General features: G+C 46.6%; 1 protein-coding gene and 2 non-coding genes across 3 annotated transcripts in view; all 3 read right to left on the bottom strand.

Moving 5' to 3' along the window:
- The window catches only part of LOC118081028 (carnitine O-acetyltransferase), a 38,833-nt gene that overhangs the window by 3,071 nt on the left and 17,042 nt on the right, over positions 1 to 18,720 (bottom strand). Inside the window, exons 4-12 of the mRNA XM_035107123.3 lie at positions 14,687 to 14,740; positions 13,768 to 13,933; positions 11,844 to 12,018; positions 9,912 to 10,090; positions 6,254 to 6,354; positions 4,875 to 4,994; positions 2,353 to 2,475; positions 1,864 to 1,999; positions 842 to 904 (exon numbers count right to left, since the gene is read on the bottom strand). Of these exons, the coding sequence (XP_034963014.1) occupies positions 842 to 904; positions 1,864 to 1,999; positions 2,353 to 2,475; positions 4,875 to 4,994; positions 6,254 to 6,354; positions 9,912 to 10,090; positions 11,844 to 12,018; positions 13,768 to 13,933; positions 14,687 to 14,740 (1,117 nt within the window). The remainder of the gene's footprint in view (positions 1 to 841; positions 905 to 1,863; positions 2,000 to 2,352; positions 2,476 to 4,874; positions 4,995 to 6,253; positions 6,355 to 9,911; positions 10,091 to 11,843; positions 12,019 to 13,767; positions 13,934 to 14,686; positions 14,741 to 18,720) is intronic.
- Positions 16,399 to 16,470, bottom strand: TRNAC-GCA (transfer RNA cysteine (anticodon GCA)). The gene has a single exon. It is a non-coding gene; the product is annotated as a tRNA-Cys (tRNA).
- TRNAC-GCA (transfer RNA cysteine (anticodon GCA)) lies at positions 18,416 to 18,487 on the bottom strand. Its single transcript has one exon. It is a non-coding gene; the product is annotated as a tRNA-Cys (tRNA).

Below are 18,720 nucleotides of genomic sequence, written 5' to 3'. Positions count from 1 at the left end.
TTTGTTTCAGAACAAGAGCCGCCCCCCCCCTTAAAAATAGCTTCTCCTGAAACCACCACCATGTCATCACAGGGGCTCAGAGGAGCTTTAAATATATCTAAGATGTCACAGTTGGGGATTCACAACCTACAATCTTTTGGAAAGGGTGTGGAGAAGAAACCAAATCAGAGAAACAGCACAGGCAAAATAATTTAAACGCACTTCCTGTAGTCCTGTGGAGCTGGTCTAAATTCCTTCCCCCCCCTAGCTCCTACCCACCAAACCTTTTTGTTCTTTTCAAATACTGTAAGAAGGGATCCAGTCAAAGATTTACTGTTTCATCTAATTACGCCCTAATTGTCACCTCAGGGCTCAGGCCTACACGTAACAAGGTTTTCTTTTCTTTTTTAACACACACAAAATTCGGCTTCTTTCACTCAGCGTCAGATTAGCTCCCAACAAGAAACACGCTTTATGTGTTTTTAAAGAAAGAATCCTGCTGCCATTTTGTCTTGTAGCAGAATTTCCGATAATGAGCTTCCCATTCGCTACCAACAGGAAGACACAAGTCCTGCAGAACTCCTCACAGAGTCCCTTGTTTGCTGGTTACATTTTTAAAATCTCACTTTTCAGACGATTTGTGTATCCCACTGCCACTCGCATCAATTAGAGAGAGAAAGAGAGAGCATGCAAGGCAACGGGATTGCAAGCTAAATAAAAATACAAGTCGCACAAAGAGAAGGAAAGGGTCAGAAAAAAAGGTAGAGAGGGGAAATTAGTCATTCAAAGTGAGCTGTAAAAGGTGCTTCCTGTGTCTATTCTTTATACAACCAAGCGACTCCTGTACATGGGATTTTGTTACCTGCTCTGTGAGGGTGCTGTGGACCTCGGCTGCTTTCTTCAGCAAAGACAATCTTTCCGGAGCCTAGTGTGCAGAAGAGGAGGAAATGGATCACAGATGGAGGACAGGAAGTTCCAAGTCTCTCTCACACAAATAATAATAAATAATAATAATAATAATAATAACAACAACAACAATAGGTGGTATTTGCCTATTGACATTATTACCATTATTCATTACTAGGTTATACTCAGAACAGACGCTCCCTGAAATTAATGAACATAACTAAGTTGGGTCCATTCATTTGAATACGTCTACTCTGCGTAAAAGTTAGTTGAATATACCATCCAATGCATTAGATTTCTTATCCGCCCTTCACCATGAAGTCGCAGGGTGGCTTGCAACAATAAAAAAAAATACAATTCAAAAAATAAATTGTAGTCAAGAGAACTGACTGGGACCTAAATATATATGTGCCTCGGATGTCAAAGGTCAGGGGTGAGGAAGGGCGTCTTTTGCAAAAGTGCGTACGGTTTTTACTGTGTTTCTACATTTTGTTGCGAGGCTGCCTAGAGTGGACAGGGTACAAATGATATTATTAATTAATTAATATTACATAATGAAGGTGTCAGGTGCACCTCTGGGGGGATTCCACAACTTAGGGTCTGCCACAGAGAACAGCCTCTTTCCAAGCCACCCCCGCTCCCCAAATTCAAGGCAGTGGAATCGCCTGACAATCCACCCCTCTTTGCAGGGAACTCTGGGAATTGTAGCTCTGTGAGAGGGGAAGAGGGATCTCCTAACAACTCTCAGCACCCTTAGCAAACTACACTTCCCGCTGGTTCTCTCTCTGAGAGGGCCGGAAGCCATGGCCATTGATGATGTCTTGAATTGCATGGTGTGAGTGCTTGAAATGCATGGTGTGAATGTGGCCTAGTCTCCCAGGTCCTGGTTCAACACTCCAGCCACAATTCATCATATCCAAAGTTACTGCGGTCCACTCTTGTCCTTTCGAGCCTCCTTGGGAAGCAGGGGCTGGGTACCTGACAGTCGTCGTCAGCCATAGCTCGGACAAAGGCCAGTGCGGCAGAGGTAGTGGAGCGAATGGTCTCCGTCCGGCCACGGTGGAAGCGACGGAGAGAGGCCGACTCGGCGGTTGCGCACAGCTCCCCATGTGCCCTAAGGAAGGCACAGCAGTCAAACACAAACACACGGCCCCTCCCGCGCAATGCCCACAACCTGCCCTTCCTCAGATGAGCAATTCCACATAATACAAAAGAACATTCTTCTGTTTAGCCTTAAATGGTCTGATGCCAACTTGCACCTCTTTCTGGACAAACAGGACAGCACCTTCCATGTAACATTCCCTAAAGTCAGAATCATTCCTGTATAGCTCAAGTCGGTCTGAGCGTGGTGCTGATCATGGCATGGTTGCAGGATCGATCCCCGTTTGAGACAGCTAGTTGGTACTAGATGAACCTCAGGGTCCCTTTCCAACTCTACAATTCTACCTGTCAAGGCAGTCACCTCACCTGTAATAGGCTAGCTGCAGTGCCACCTGCAGGACGGAGTCTGGGCTCAGCCTAAGGCGTTTGAGAAGCTCCTTGCCAAACCCGCAGTAAGTGAAACAGCTGATGTGCAGGTCGGTGATGAGACTGTGATAAGAGAGAAAAGGGAGGCAGACTGATTAGCCAACAGCCAACAGCCCTCAGCTGCAGCTTGCAACCTGCCTACCTGACCACACATCCCCTTGCTATGCTAGAATCCCACTATATACCTTATCCAATCATCTTCCAAGGCCAGCTTAAATGGTAGAATCTTCAGCCAGTGCAAAATTCCACCGCTAGAATTTTGAGTCAGTTGTGCTGTTTCTGAAAGGGTTTCTGGTACAAAACGTCAAAGCTCTGATCCCTTTGGGACCAGGTTTTGCCTATAGCAGCCCAAGACCCTGAGAGTCACTGCTATCCAGACAACAACACAATGCTGGTGGACTAGATGGACAACAATCGGACATGGGAATGATCCAAAACGATGAGTTGGGGGTGGGGGAAGCCAAGTAAGCGGGGGAGGTGTCAATAGGAAGATGTTTCTTGCCTCTTTCTCATAACATTAGAACTCGGAGACATCCGAGGAAGCTGAATGTGGGAAGATTTGGGACACGGGGGGGGGGGGAGGAAATACTTTTTTCACACAGCACATGGTTAAACGATGGTAGCCGCTCCCACGAAAGGCAGCGATGGCCAACTTGGATGGCTTGGAAAAAGGATTAGACACATTCATGGAGGGTAAGGCTATCCATGATTTTATTTTATTTTTATTTTTTTTTAACTTAATTTATATACCACCCTATACCCAGAGGTCTTAAAGGTAAAGGGACCCCTGACTGTTAGGTCCAGTCGCGGACGACTGTGGGGTTATGGTGCTCATCTCATTTTACTGGCCGAGGGAGCTGGCGTACAGCTTCCAGGTCATGTGGCCAGCATGACAAAGCCGCTTCTGGTGAACCAGAGCAGCGCACGGAAACGCTGTTTACCTTCCCGCCGGAAGGTACTTGCACTTTGATGTGCTTTCGAACTGCTAGGTTGGCAGGAGCTGGGACTGAGCAACGGGAGCTCACCCCGTCGCAGGGATTCGAACCGCCGACCTTCTGATCGGCAAGCCCTAGGCTCCATGGTTTGGACCACAGCGCCACCCGCGTCCCACCCAGAGGTCTTAGGCTATGATAAACCACCTTCTGAATACTGGAAACCGCAGGAGGGGAGAGCACTGTTGCGCTCAGCTCCTGCTCGTGGGCTTCCCACGGGCATTTGTTTGGCCCCTTTGAAAACAGGATGGCAGACTAGATAGGCCTTTGGCCTAATCCAGCCGTGGATTCTTCAGTTCTCGTGGAAGAGGGCTGCTTCCTGTGTTCCTAAGAGGCACATCCCGGGTAAATTGCAGCTTCCCATGCCCTGCCTTTCATATGCAAATGGAGGTGGTGGGTAGGAAACAGAGGAACACATTGTACAGCGCCAGCCTCCATCGCTCCGACTTAACCTCCTCTCAACCTGTCCCTAAAAAAATAAAATATGTTTGGTACAAAAGAACACACTGCTCCCCTTGCAGCAGCCAGGTCTCTGCGACTCTGAAGCTGAGAGACAAGGCTTAATGGGGAGAAACAAGCAGCGCTGTGTTCTTCTTCCCTGAGCTGTTGCAGGGAGCTCTGAGTGAAAACCCAGCGCAAGGAGCAAGGTGAAGCTGGTTTCCACACTGGGAAATGCTCAAGAATGAGACCACACCATTTGGCTGTGTTTCTCCTCCTTCTGCAGCCTGGTCTGCCCAAATCCCACTCTGATTGTGACACCACTCTCAAACCCCCACACCCGGTCATTTACCCTCGCTAGATTCAACGTGCTACCACCTGCCTTATTGCAGGGCAGATTCGAGGGTAAACCATATGCGGAACGAGTCTGCCCCTGGGGCTTGATGGAGGTAGAAACTGTCTCTCATGCCTTGTTATGCTGCCGTTTCTACAGGGATATACGCCCAGTATTCATTACCCCTGCTATGCAAAAATCTTCAAATGAATCCGAACTTCAATGTCTAAAATCCCTGGCAGAGGACAAGGATCCTGAGATCACATTAAGGGTAGCCAAATTCTGTGCAATTGCCATAAAACTTAGGGAACATGCTGTGCTATCACAAGGATTTAGGCCTTGAATGACAATTTTAGGTTATATCAGGCATCCCCAAACTGCGGCCCTCCAGATGTTTTGGCCTACTACTCCCATGATCCCTAGCTAAGAGGACCAGTGGTCAGGGATGATGGGAATTGTAGTCCAAAACATCTGGAGGGCCGAAGTTTGGGGATGCCTGGGTTATATGGTAGCGACTAAGTTTTAATCTATATATTTTTAAACTGTTGCTATATCTGTATTGTTACTGTTGTGTCTGATTGCGAATTCAAATGTATCCCTATCGTGTTTTATGATTTCCCTGATCTTGTATGTGGGTTGGAACTGGTCTGTGACCGAAATAATAAAATTCATTCACTCATATACACACACAAACTCACATGTCCAGGTTCTGTTTGGCATGTTCGATGTCGCGCTTGATTTCTGGAGTGAAACAGAAGTAGAGTTTTTTGGGCAACTGCAGAGGTATCAGCGGGGCGCGGACTGGGACAGGATCTTTGCTGGCATTTGGGGAGGAGAGAGAGAGAGGAAAAATGCATTAAAAAGAAAGTGATGGGTTAAAGACCCACGTTTGTTTGTCTCCCTTTGGTAGGGGAGACAAACTCCTGATATTGTTGAGGCTTCAGTTCAGATCCCATCGGCAACCCAGGGGAAGCTCAGTCCACATTATGAATACAACCACCCTCAATAACATCTCGAATTCAGCATATAAGGTACTATAAACCTTCCAAATATCCGGATTGGTATCCACACAAAACTGATGTCTATAGGAAATACGTTCAAATGTAGCCAGGACTGTGAGTTCCTCAGGTCATTGCATAATGGACAAAAAATAGTTTTTAAAAGGCTTTCTCAAAACAGGAAGTTCCAACTCCCATCTTTCATCTGCCTCCCAATGTTGAAGAACACAGGAAGTCCCCCCCCTTCCAACAGGGCAGCTTTCGACAATAGAGGAACCAGGGCTGAGCATGCAATATTTATTCGTTTTCATAGGAAACTCAAGAGCTGCCCTCAACAATCTCCCCCCGTTTTCTGTTTTTACTTCCAGGCCTTCACATCTCCTACAGCACCACATGTCCCCACTCCTGCTATATATATTAAGGCAGTGTTTCTCAACCTTTTTTGGGCCAAGGCACACTTGTTCCATGAAAAAAATCACGAGGCACACCACCATTAAAAAAGTTTAAAAATTTAACTCTGTGCCGCCCTTTATTGACTATATAATTATGACTGTAAGAAACACTTGCCAATTGCTGTGTTGGTTGCAATCTCCTGTAATAAGGCTTCACAAGCCACTGATTTCTCTGCCAGCACAATCCTTTGCTCAGCAAGTTTCAGGTTGAGCTCATCCAGCCAGCTTCTTTAAGTTTGTCTAAAACCACCCTCCCGTGGTGGTGGCTGTTGAGAGCTGCGCTCACTCCGCGTCGTGACCCGGCCGGCTTCCTTTCCGGTGGGTCAGCACTGCTTATTGGCGGCCACCAGGCACGTGACAATGCAAATCACCCTTCTCGTTGCCGCACGTCGCGGCACACCAGCCAGCGTCTCGCAGCACACAGCGGTTGAGAAACGCTGTATTAAGGCTCCTAAACTTCCTCACAGTGATTTTTAAGAGAGCTTGAGCACCCAACATCCTTAGAACAATTTTTCAAAACAGAAATATGCTCGTCTCTTCCTCAATATCGCCACTGCACAAAGCCTTCTACTGGACCTGAATCTGACAAGCCCCACTTCCTTTCCGCGCTCCTGGTGAGGGCATTACCAGTAGTCAAGGACGTGGTCTATGATGGTGGCGATCGGTGGTCCTTCAGCAACGGCTTGTTCATAAAGCACCCCACAGGAGCCGTCTTCTCCCACAATAAACTGGGAGCACGGGGTGGGGAGCGAGAGAAGGCAAACATGTGGAAGGAAAAGACAAAGAGAGAGAAGGTGTGATAGACAGAAAGGACTTACGAGAGCTTCCATCTTGAAACAAGAGGCGGGGGACCTCTGGCCCTTCAGTTGTTTCTAGACTACAATTCCCATCATCCCTGACCTTGCTGCTTGGGGTTGATGAAAGTCAGCCTCCAACAACATCTGCAGGGCCAGAGGTTTCTTCTCCTTTGCTCAATGAGTCACAACGGGCAATTTTTAGTATCTACATTGTCAGCACCTATTTTGGATCCTGGCCTTGCCCAACCCTGGTACACAGTCCTGATAAGGTTTCCTACAAGGGCTGAAAAAGTTTCCATACCCCTGGGATAAAGAATAGGTAAAAGTAAAGGACCCCTGACAGTTAAGTCCAGTCAAAAATGACTCTGGGGTTGCGGTGCTCATCTCACTTTACTGGCCGAGCGAGCCAGCGTTTGCCCGCAGACAGTTTTTCCGGGTCATGTGGCCAGCATGACTAAGCCACTTCTGGCGAAACCAGAGCAGCTCACGGAAACGCCGTTTACCTTCCTGCTGGAGCGGTACCTATTTGTCTACTTGCACTTTGACGTGCTTTCGAACTGCTAGGTTGGCAGGAGCTGGGACCGAGCAACGGGAGTGCACTTCATCGTGGGGATTTGAACCACCGACCTCCTGATTGACAAGCCCAAGAGGCTCTGTGGTTTTAGACCACAGCGTCACCCGTGTACTTTCTACCTATTTCCCGATCCTCCATACATTCCAGGAGAAGAAGGCTTTTCCTCTCCCCACACATTTACATTTTCCTAATGGCATTAATGATGTTGTTCCTCTTAGGCCACATCTCCAATGTACATTTAATGCAGTATCGTCCCGTGTTAAACAGTCATGGTTTTCTACAACGTCCAACGCGGTTCAGAAGTCCATCCCTCTTCCTAGGGAACTCCGGTAACTGTAGGTCTGTGATGGGAATGGGGTGCGTGTGCCTCTCAACAACGCTCATCACCATTAACGAACTACCATTGTATTTTAATATTTTGTTGGAAGCCGCCCAGAGTGGCTGGGGAAGCCACTAGAGTATTATTTATTTATATATAAATAAATAAATAAATATTCCAGTGTTAGCTGAGGAGATTATAGCTCAGCAGTCGTCCTGTATCACAAGGGGCTTGTGACGTGTCATGTAAACAGGAAGCAGGAAGTACCTGTTGCTATTGTGTATCTGTATATATGACATCGTCTGTTTCTGTTCTGTCTGTTGTGTTGAAGCTTCCAGCCGGGATGGATCTGTCCAGTCCGGGCTGGTGTCAATAAATCTCTCTGTTTTAATGAACAAGGGAGTGAAAGTGATTTATTTCATGAGCACTGAAAGCTGGAAAGTTTCCGCTGCTACAAGCTGCAGTTTGAACTGTTATCTAAACTTCAGAAGAAAGAATTCCGAGACGTTTAGGAAACGAGGTTTGACTTTCGTGATAGTAGCAGAAACTGCGCAACGGGAGCGCACTGGACAGTTATCTGCTACGCAGCTTGGACTTGGATGCAGGCAAATAGATGCCTGACAAGCGTGCTAAGCAAGGGGTTTTTGCTACGCTTCTACAACTCTGCTAGTGTCCGTATTTTCCAGGGACAGTCCTGGATTTACAGAAGCCATCCCAGTTTCTGATTTGATCCCAGAATGTCCTGCTTTTCCTTAGGACGTCTCTATTTTCACCAGAAAAATATTGCAGGGTATGGTAGGACACCCCTGTTTTCATCAGAGAAATGTCGGAGGGTATGGAGCTATGCAACCCCTGAGCCAAGGAGATAAGTAACTCTACAACCTTTAGAAGGTATCTGAAGGCAGCCCTATATAGGAAATTGTTAACATTTAATGTTTTGTTATGCTTTCATATATGTTGGAAGCTGCCCAGAATGGCTGGGGGAAACCCAGTCAGATGGACGGGGTACAAATAATAAAATTATTGTTATTGTTATTATGGAATACAACATCCTTACTGTCATCAGAGAAATGTTGGAGGGTATGGAACAGTGGCTGGAGCCAGAGCCATTGCCAGGTCAGAGCCAACTCCTTATTTCGCCTCCACTGTCCCCTTGAACACTTGGCTTTTTCCCTTGCAGAACTCAGCAGGGAGGACAATGGAAGAATAGAAAAGCATTAAATAACTAAGTGTGACGACACCAAGCGGAAATGGTGTAGTACACCTTTAAAAAGGCTTGGGTTTCCTCATACCAAACCACTCTGGCCATGCATCTGACTGGCTATGTTTCCCCATAAGAACCACAAAAGCAACGATCCAATTCTTTCCTGCTTGCTTCTGTATTTATTTAAGTACAGCATTTGCTTAGGGTGTCTCCAAAGTTTCGGATATTTTGCAGGAATAAGCCAAGCGCCTACAGGAGGGCAACCCAGTCAGATGGGCAGGGTAATAATAATAATAATAATAATAATAATAATAATAATAATAATGGAATAGGACGTCCCAATTTTCATTGGAGAAATGTTGGAGGGTATGCCATTCCCAGGATTCTTTGGGGGAAGCCGTGCCCAGGACAATACTGCTTTTAATGTACAGTGCAGGAGCCTTAGTTGCTTCCCTCCCTCTCCAAAAAAAGCAGGACAAACATAATGCTACCCTTTTATGTGGTGCTCTATAGATGCTCTTCTTTATGGTCCAGCTCTCACTTCTGGACCATAAAGAAGGCTGATCGCCGAAGAATTGATGCTTTTGAATTATGGTGCTGGAGGAGACTCTTGAGAGTCCCATGGACTGCAAGAAGATCAAACCTATCCATTCTGAAGGAAATCAGCCCTGAGTGCTCCCTGGAAGGACAGATTGTGAAGCTGAGGCTCCAATACTTTGGCCACCTCATGAGAAGAGAAGAATCCTTGGAAAAGACCCTGATGTTGGGAAAGATTGGGGGCACTAGGAGAAGGGGACGACAGAGGACAAGATGGTTGGACAGTGTTCTCGAAGCTACCAACATGAGTCTGACCAAACTGTGGGAGGCGGTGCAAGATAGGAGTGCCTGGCGTGCTATGGTCCATGGGGTCACGAAGAGTCGGACACGACTAAACGACTAAACAACAACATAGATGCTCTATGGGATGCAGGTGGCGCTGTGGGTTAAACCACAGAGCCTAGGGCTTGCTGATCAGAAGGTCAGAGGTTCGGGTCCCCATGACGGGGTGAGCTCCCATTGCTTGGTCCCAGCTCCTGCCAACCTAGCAGTTTGAAAGCACATCAAAGTGCAAGTAGATAAATAGGTACCACTCCGGCGGGAAGGTAAACAGCGTTTCCATGTGCTGCTCTGGTTTCGCCAGAAGCGGCTTTTTCATGCTGGCCACATGACCTGGAAGCTGTATGCCAGGGGTCAGGGGTCCCTTTACCTTTTTATAGAAGCTCTGCCTTCTGAGCCCTTCCCTACCTGAACCAAGACACCGGGGGGGGGGGGGGTAGCCACAGCGACGGTGCCTTCTCCAAGCTTTCAAAAAGGAGTAGCCCCCCCCCTCTTTACCCTGAAGTCGTCCTCACCTGCAGAGTCTTGTCGAACCACCGATTGCCGCTATTGGAGTAGCTGCCTCCGCCATGCAGCATCTGTGCTGCCAGGCGGCTGCTCGCCAGCGCATCCGAGACTTTCAGGATGGGAGCGTCCAAGCAGACGGTGAAGAGGCTGCGCTGAATGGCACGGGCCGATTCCCGGTTCAGCTTGTCTGGCGGCAAGGAGGGAGAGGGGGGGAAACAATACACGAAGGTTATGGCAGCGCTGCGGTGCAGCAGGGAAGGAGTGTTGCGCTTCCAAGCTGACCAATGTGTTGTTTTGAAGACGTGGACTACAACTCCCATCATCCCTAGCTAGCAGGACCAGTGGTCAGGGATGATGGGAATTGTAGTTCCAAAACATCTGGAGGGCCGAGTTTGGGGGTGCCTGGTGTAGACATCGATGCCTGACCCCTGGCTAACTTTCTTAGCCTCCACGGTTAAGTGTTCAACACTGGGGAGGTCTCAGAAAACTGGATTAAGAGCACGCTGCCACATGCAGGTGTGGAGGATTCCCTGGTTCTGAATGGGGCAACTCTGCCCCTGAAGGACCAGCTGTGCAGCCTGGGAGTCATTTTGGACTCACAGCTGCCCATGGAGGCGCAGGTCAATTCTGTGTCCAGGGCAGCTGTTTACCTGCCCGCGGACTGTCTCGCCAGAGTGGTGAACGCTCTGGTCATCTTGGACTACTGCAATGCGCTCTACGTGGGGCTACCTTTGAAGGTGACCTGGAAACTACAACTAATCCAGAATGCGGCAGCTAGACTGGTTACTGGGAGCGGCCGCCGAGACCATATCACACTGGTCCTGAAAGACCTACATTGTCTCCCAGTAAGTTTCTGAGCACAATTCAACGTGTTGGTGCTGACCATTAAAGCCCTAAACGGCCTCGGCCCACTATACCTGAAGGAGCGTCTCCACCTCCATCATTCAGCCCAGGCACTGAGGTCCAGCTCCGAGGGCCTTCTGGCGGTTCCCTCACTGCGAGAAGTGAAGTTACAGGGAACCAGGCAGAGGGCCTTCTCGGTAGTGGCACCCACCCTGTGGAATGCCCTCCCATCAGATGTCAAGGAAATAAACAACTACATGAAATATTTAAGATAAGATTTGGAAGTATAGGGAGGCTGTAGAGGCAGATTTGTAGAGGTAATATTCAGATTCCGATATAATGGTATAATAAGAATTGTTGTTAAATAATTAATATGGAAAAATAGATGATTGAAGTATAATATAGAAATTTGTTAGTTAAGGTAATAACAAGATAATTGAAGCATGATATAGAAATTACTAAGGATGATATATAATGAAAAGCAGAAAGGAGGGACTTGAGGAAGTCAACAATGTTAAGATACAGTATATGAATGATTTAATATGGTTCTTTTTATTTTTTGTTTCGTGTATTTTGTATCTTTATGTTTTGTGATTTACTGTATGTGATTCTTATTGTATTTTTGTGTTTTTTATGTTCGCTGTTTTTTGGTTTCAGATTTACAAAACTAATAAATCTATTTGGGGGGAGGGGGAAATAAACAAACAACTATGTATCTGGCTTTTAGAAGACATCTGAAGGCAGCCCTGTTTAGTGAAGTTTTTATTGTGATGTTGGGAGCTACCCAGAGTGGCAGGGGAGGCCTGGCCAGATGGGCAAGGTTATTATTATTATTATTATTATTATTATTATTATTATTATTATTATTTCATAAAGGAAGCAGTTTATAAGAAGTAAATAAGGAGGCCAGATACAGGATAAAGGAAGTCTTTTATTTGGTTGTTTGTATTGTTGTATGTTATGCTCACTGTATGCTATGTACACGTTTAATAAGGGTGGATATGTGTATTGGGTGGGGTGGGGAGTTTGTGTTATATTGTAAAATAATAATTTTATAGCTGACCCAGTCTCCCTACAGCATGCAGACGCAGAGATACCTCTCATGAGAGTGGTGTAGGCCTGTCCCCATGTGTGTCGGTGGTCACTAGTTAGCACCCCCAGGGGCTCCTTATCGGTCTTCCAAGACTGCGCACGGATTCGCTGGAGCTGCCAGTGCAGCTGGTCAACAGTGAGAGGCGTCCCGTCGCTGTTGTACACTTCAAGTTGGAAAAACTGCAGGAGGCATAAAAAGCAGCATCTTGTAGTAAGGTTTAAGCTTACTGGGAAACGATATATAATGAATTGAGAAGGATGTTTAAAATAACGCTTGTAAAACTTATGGAATATGCAGACATGGCGAAACTTACCAGAAGAATAAGAAATCAAGATAAGAATCTTTTTATAAAAGAGTGGAAGTGGTTTGTTGAATGTTTACAGATAAATTGTAAACAGGTAAGAACATTGGCAGGGTTATTGTAATAACCTGCAGTTTTACAAGAGTATATATTTAAAGTAGATGAATAAATGAGCAAGTTAAGTTAAGTTGGAGATGCAGAATGTATTAAAAATAAAGTTAAGGAACCGCAGAAAGAGGGGGGAAGGAAGTCAAGTTTTGAAACGTTAAAACAACTGTAAAATTAGAGAAATGTATAAACCTGAAAAGCATAAATAAAATAAAATAAAATGCAGTATAGAAGTTAGAGGCACCCGTTCCTGACAGGAAAAACAACCACCTTGTTCTCATCGGGACACACGTCAAGGTGCTGGTTTTAACCTTCTCCCACAAACTGCATTAAAACCTGTGATTCCTACAAACAGAGTGATCTGCCATGTTCAGAGCCACGCAATTTGTCCGTCTAGTACAGCACAGTTAGGGTTTCCATATTTCAAAAAGTGAAAAACTGGACAAAAAAGTTGTTGAGCTTTGGCCAGTCTCATTTAGTTTTTCGGAAATCGCCAAAAAGCCCAACAATTCCGATACGGGCTGCCATACGCCCCCAAGTTTTCCCGGATGTTTTTGTCGCTTTCCGAAAATCCTGCCCGGATGCAGTTTTTAAAGGACAAATCCCAGATTTGCCCAGGAATTCTGGACATATGGCAGCCCTAGTGCAGTTTGCACTCTCCCCCTGCATTTTTTAAAAATAAAATAAACACATTTTATTTATTATTCAGGTTGTTGCACAGCCTACTTTTACAAGTCATGTTGTATTTGATTTGGAAAAGAGAAAGCATATTACAGTGGTGCCTCACTAGACGAATTTAATTCGTTCCACGAGTCGCTTCGTATAGCGAAAAATTCGTTTTGCGAAGCGGCTCCCATAGGAACGCATTGAAGTGCGGTTTCCCATAGGGTGCCTCGCAAGACGGGGGGAATCATCTTGCAAGGCATCCTATGGGACGAAAAAATTCGTCTTGCGAAGCGCGCCATAGGAAACTTCGTCTTGCGAGTCTCCATTGAGTTTTTCGTCTTCTGAGGCATTCGTCTAGCGAGGTACCACTGTATACAGAAAGATACAGAGATATTTTTCACTACGTATGCACAGACAAAACTGAAAATCGTCATGTTAATAAGAAGCAGGACAAATGCATGACTGGAAGTGATTTAACACTTAAAGAGTTTTGGGCACTTCTAACTTAGGCAGACCTGAGTGCTCACTGGAAGGACAGATCCTGAAGCTGAGGCTCCAATACTTTGGCCACCTCATGAGAAGAGAAGACTCCCTGGAAAAGACCCTGATGTTGGGAAAGATTGAGGGCACTAGGAGAAGGGGACGAGAGAGGACGAGATGGTTGGACAGTGTTCCCGAAGCTACGAACATGAGTCTGACCAAACTGCGGGAGGCAGTGCAAGACGGGAGTGCCTGGCGTGCTCTGGTCCATGGGGTCACGAAGAGTCGGACACAAGTAAACTAAACAACAACAACAACAACTTAGGCAGAGCCCAGCCTACACTTGCGAGTCTAGCGGGACAGCGGTAGTTACCTGGAAGTTGCGGACTACCGTGATGTACGTAGGCGGTCTTCGGCCGGGTGGAGGCAGCAAGACGGAATCGTGTTTAGGCCCTGGAAGCCTGCACGAGGCAAAGATGCGGGAATATTGCTCCATACAGAGAGGGTAGCCTCGGGAATATTCGACTAACAGGGTCTGGCTGGCATGAAGGGTGGAAAAGGGGATAAACAAGTCAATGCCTTTCAAATCTCAATCCGTAAGGTTGCTGCTGCTGCTGCTCTGGGCAGTAGAGGTGATATGGGGTGTGTTTTAGACAAGGCAGTCCTCAAAAGCTTATGCCACAATATACGTGTTAGCCTTTATCGTCACGTATGCTCTTGAGGACTACTTATTAATTTGTTTAACAAATTTATAGAGCATTTCACAGCAGAAAGCTGCCGAAGCAGGGTGCAGGAGAGAAGCAGAATGAAAGACCAAGTTCCGAAAAGCCATTTTGGAAAACTCTAAAAACGATACAGCTATCTTTACAAGTTCTAAAAACAACAGGACATTTTCTTTCAGCTATACAGTTGCTCCATAAAGGACTGGGTCACCCCTCGGGGAAACGCTTCTTTAAACAACGGGAGGCTCGCGGCCGGCTTCCCTGCAACGGCGCCCGCAGCCCGAGAAGAGGGCGAGGGCGGCGCTGCCGGCGGGGCTTGAGTGCTGCTCCTCCAGCAGAGAAGACGCTCCGGGCACAGCGCGGCACGGCGGAGGCGCCCTCCAAAGCGCCTCCAGAACTTGGCACTGTGGCGCCTTGCGCCAGTAGCCTCTATGGCTAAGACGCCCCTGTGTGTCTTCTTATTTCGTAGTATATAATAAAATTGTAAGGATGTCGCCACGTTGCAATTTGAATGGTCACCAACAGGTGGCCCCCTGAGCTGCAGTGTGAGAAGAGGACAGGAATACTCACTGGTCAATCTTTGCCTTGAAATCCAACACACCAGCAATGAGCTTTGCAGCAAACCTACATGAAGGAGAGATTAAAAATAAAATCCCATGTTAAACACTCCATAGAGAAACCTCAAGCTCCAGTATTCATGCACCACTGGTCCTGGACTGCACAATAAACACGCTAAAATAGATTCCCTACTTAATAAAAACCATTGCTTTTGTTATTATGACCGACCAACTAAAAGGGGAAAAGATCAAAGAAGAAAGCTTCCAAGTTCTCAAGAGCTCTCCATCAAGCTAAGCTGGGCAATCCTTATTAGTTTTATACCTGTTAGAAAAAGTAATTATTTTTCAATGTGAGAGTGAAGCATGCCTCCAGTTATAATTCAGGAGCAGGGAAGTGTGATTTGGATATAGAAAGCTTGGGAAACGAAGCTTATCTGTGCTTTATGCACAACTATGTGTTTCAGAGCTTCAGAGAGCAGAGATTTCTTTGAGCACCCTTCTGAACAAAGAGACATGTTTTTAAGGATTGTATTTATACCTTACTTTTCAAGGGGGTAAAGCCTTTACTGAGCAGCTCGCAACATAGCTGAGCTAGTATAAATACAATTTAAAACATCCTCCCATGTACCTTCTCGGTCTCTCTTTAGAATTTTGGATTTAACTATTCAATTAGGAATAAATATTACATTGCCCAGGTAATGTTTAATTGTGGTGTTGTAAAATTCACAATAAAGTCCGTATAGCAGGCATCCCCAAACTGCGGCCCTCCAGATGTTTTGGCCTACTACTCCCATGATCCCTAGCTAACAGGACCAGTGGTTGGGGAAGAAGGGAATTGTAGTCCAAAACATCTGGAGGGCCGAAGTTTGGGGATGCCTGCCGTATAGTCTGTATAGTTAAAGCTATGGTTTTCCCAGTAGTGATATATGGAAGTGAGAGCTGGACCATAAAGAAGGCTGATCGCCGAAGAATTGATGCTTTTGAATTATGGTGCTGGAGGAGACTCTTGAGAGTCCCATGGACTGCAAGAAGATCAAACCTATCAATTCTTAAGGAAATCAGCCCTGAGTGCTCCCTGGAAGGACAGATCGTGAAGCTGAGGCTCCAATACTCTGGCCACCTCATGAGAAGAGAAGACTCCCTGGAAAAGACCCTGATGTTGGGAAAGATGGAGGGCACAAGGAAAAGGGGACGACAGAGAACGTGATGGTTGGACAGTGTTCTGGAAGCTATGAACATGAGTCTGACCAAACTGCGGGAGGCAGTAGAAGACAGGAGTGCCTGGTGTGCTCTGGTCCATGGGGTCACGAAGAGTTGGACACGACTAAACAACAACAACAAAAATTCACAAAACTATGGTTATGCTAAATACAAAAGAGAGAGCTGATAGCACCAGATTAGAACCAAGGCTCCTTGATCAGAAATCAAATACCAGAACACAGGTTTTTAATCACCAAGAAATCTATGTAAGGGCACCAGATAAGCCCCGTATATTTCTATAAACAGGTTTGTTTACATCATAAATTAAATCCTACTACCATTTTGCACACACCAGGGACTTGATCTGCAGTCAGATTCTCTACCACTGAGCTAAATGTGGAGAAGCCATCTCTGTGCCACCACTTATCTTATTTTACACCACCATTCATTAAATCCATGTTACCCACCACAAGTTATTGGAGAAAGCAGGATGGTGGCAAACCAGAAACAAATTCCTCTAAAAAGAGGGGGCACCCGGACTTGAACCAGGGACCTCTTGATCTGCAGTCAAATGCTCTACCGCTGAGCTATACCCCCGGCACACAGACATGTCTGCTTAGGGTGCCTTCTTATGGATACTGGTTTTGCAGCATAGTTCTCCTACTGCCTACTTATGACTAATGGCTTTTTAAATGCTCTACCTACAGGAAACTCTGATCTTCTTCTGTCTTAATGTAAAGGTAAAGGGACCCCTGACCATTAGGTCCAGCCATGACCGACTCTGGGGTTGCAGCGCTCATCTCGCGTTATTGGCCGAGGGAGCTGGTGTACAGCTTCCAGGTCATGTGGCCAGCATGACAAAGCCACTTCTGGCGAACCAGAGCAGCACACGGAAACGCCGTTTTCCTTCTCACTGTAGCGGTACCTATTTATCTACAGTGATACCTCTACTTACGAATAACTCTACTTGCGAATATTTCTACTTACGAACGGAGCTCCGTCCGCCATCTTGGATGTGGTTTAGATAGGATTTTTTTCTACTTATGAATTTTTAGATAGGGTTGCTTCGACTTACGAATTTTTTCTCCCAATGCATTCCTATGGGATTCGACTTACAATTTTTTCCGACTTACAAATGTGCGTTCGGAACGCATTAAATCCGTAAGTAGAGGTACCACTGTACTTGCACTTTGACGTGCTTTCAAACTGCTAGGTTGGCAGGAGCAAGGACCGAGCAACGGGAGCTCACCCTGTCGCGGGGATTCGAACCACCGACCTTCCGATCGGCAAGCCCTAGGCTCTGTGGTTTAACCCACAGCGCCACCCGCATCCTTCTGTCTTAGTATATATCAAAATTGTAAGGATGTCATCAGGCTGCCGTTTGTATGACCACCAGCAGGAGGCCGCACAAACTGCAGTGTCAAAACAGAGCAGGTGAGCAGCTCAGGCAGGCTGTTGGGGCGTAGCCCAGGCAAGACACAGAGGAATCGGCAGGATGGACTGAGGCAGCTCCCCAGCAACCATCCTGCTCTGCCACTGCTGCTGCTTCCCACCTCACAACTTTCTCCATTCCCCTCTTCCTCCACCAGCAGCAGTGGCATGTAGTGAAAAGACGCCCTGTGTTCCCCCTGCTACCACAACTGGTGGGGTGGGGAGAGGACCCCCCACTGCCACAGGAATTGAGAGGGGGAAACCTCTGCATCGTGAATTGCAGGCTTCCTTCTCTTGGTAGTAGGGGCAATGAAGGTGAGAAGTCACTGAATGCCGGTTGTGGGGCATGCAGGGAAGCTTGACATAGAATCATAGAGTTGGAAGAGACTGCAAGGGCCATCCAGTCCAACCCCCTGCCAAGCAGGAAACACCATCAAAGCATTCTTGACATGTGGTTGTCAAGCCTCTGCTTAAATACCTCCAAAGGAGGAGACTCCACCACACTCCTTGGTAGCAAATTCCACTGTCGAACAGCTCTTACTGTCAGGAAGTTCTTCCTAATGTTTAGGTGGAATCTTCTTTCTTGTAGTTTGAATCCATTGCTCCGTGTCCACTTCTCTGGAGCAGCAGGAAACAACCTTTCTCCCACCTCTATATGACATCCTTTTATATATTTGAACATGGCTATCATATCACCCCTTAACCTTCTCTTCTCCAGGCTAAACATATATGTGTGGTGGCAAGACCGTCGGCTTGGTCTATGCCACATGACCGCTTTTGGCCAACAGCAGCTATCTGCGGTGTTGGAAAGTAGACAGAGTAATGGAGCTTGCCCTGAACTGCCTCAGCAGCTACAACTGCATTTCAGAAGATGGCTGGTGGATTGGGTGAACTATGAAGGATATGGAACGTTGGTGAGATGTAAAAGGAGGGGAATTTGCAAGGGGTGGCGAGTTTGGCAGGGGGTAGTAAATGGGTGGAGCAATGTGAGCAGGGGCACAGTCTCAGTTACATAGTATTCCACTAAACCCATCTATGAGATTTCCCATTACAAGCTATTGGGGAAAACAAGGTGCTGGCAACACCTGGAAATACATTCCTCTAAAAAAAGAGGGGGCACCCGGACTTGAACCAGGGACCTCTTGATCTGCAGTCAAATGCTCTACCGCTGAGCTATACCCCCGGCACATAGGAATGTCTGCCCAGGAAGCCTTCTTATGGATACCAGTTTTGCCACATAGTTCTCTACCATGTACTTTCGACTAATGGTTTTAAACGCTCTACCTACAGGCAACTGATTCCACATCAAGCTTTCTACTGAGGAATAACCTCCTGCAAATCTCTGTGTTGCAAAGTGTTCTAGAGCAGAGTCAGTTCACACGGAGGCCACAGCTTTAGGCCCAACAACAATCCCCT

The sequence above is a fragment of the Zootoca vivipara genome, chromosome 2, assembly GCF_965207765.1.
Source record: "Zootoca vivipara chromosome 2, rZooViv2.hap1.1, whole genome shotgun sequence".
Classification (NCBI taxonomy): Eukaryota; Metazoa; Chordata; class Lepidosauria; order Squamata; family Lacertidae; genus Zootoca; species Zootoca vivipara.
Note: the sequence above shows the minus strand (reverse complement) of the source record. Positions and strands in the feature narration are given on the sequence as shown.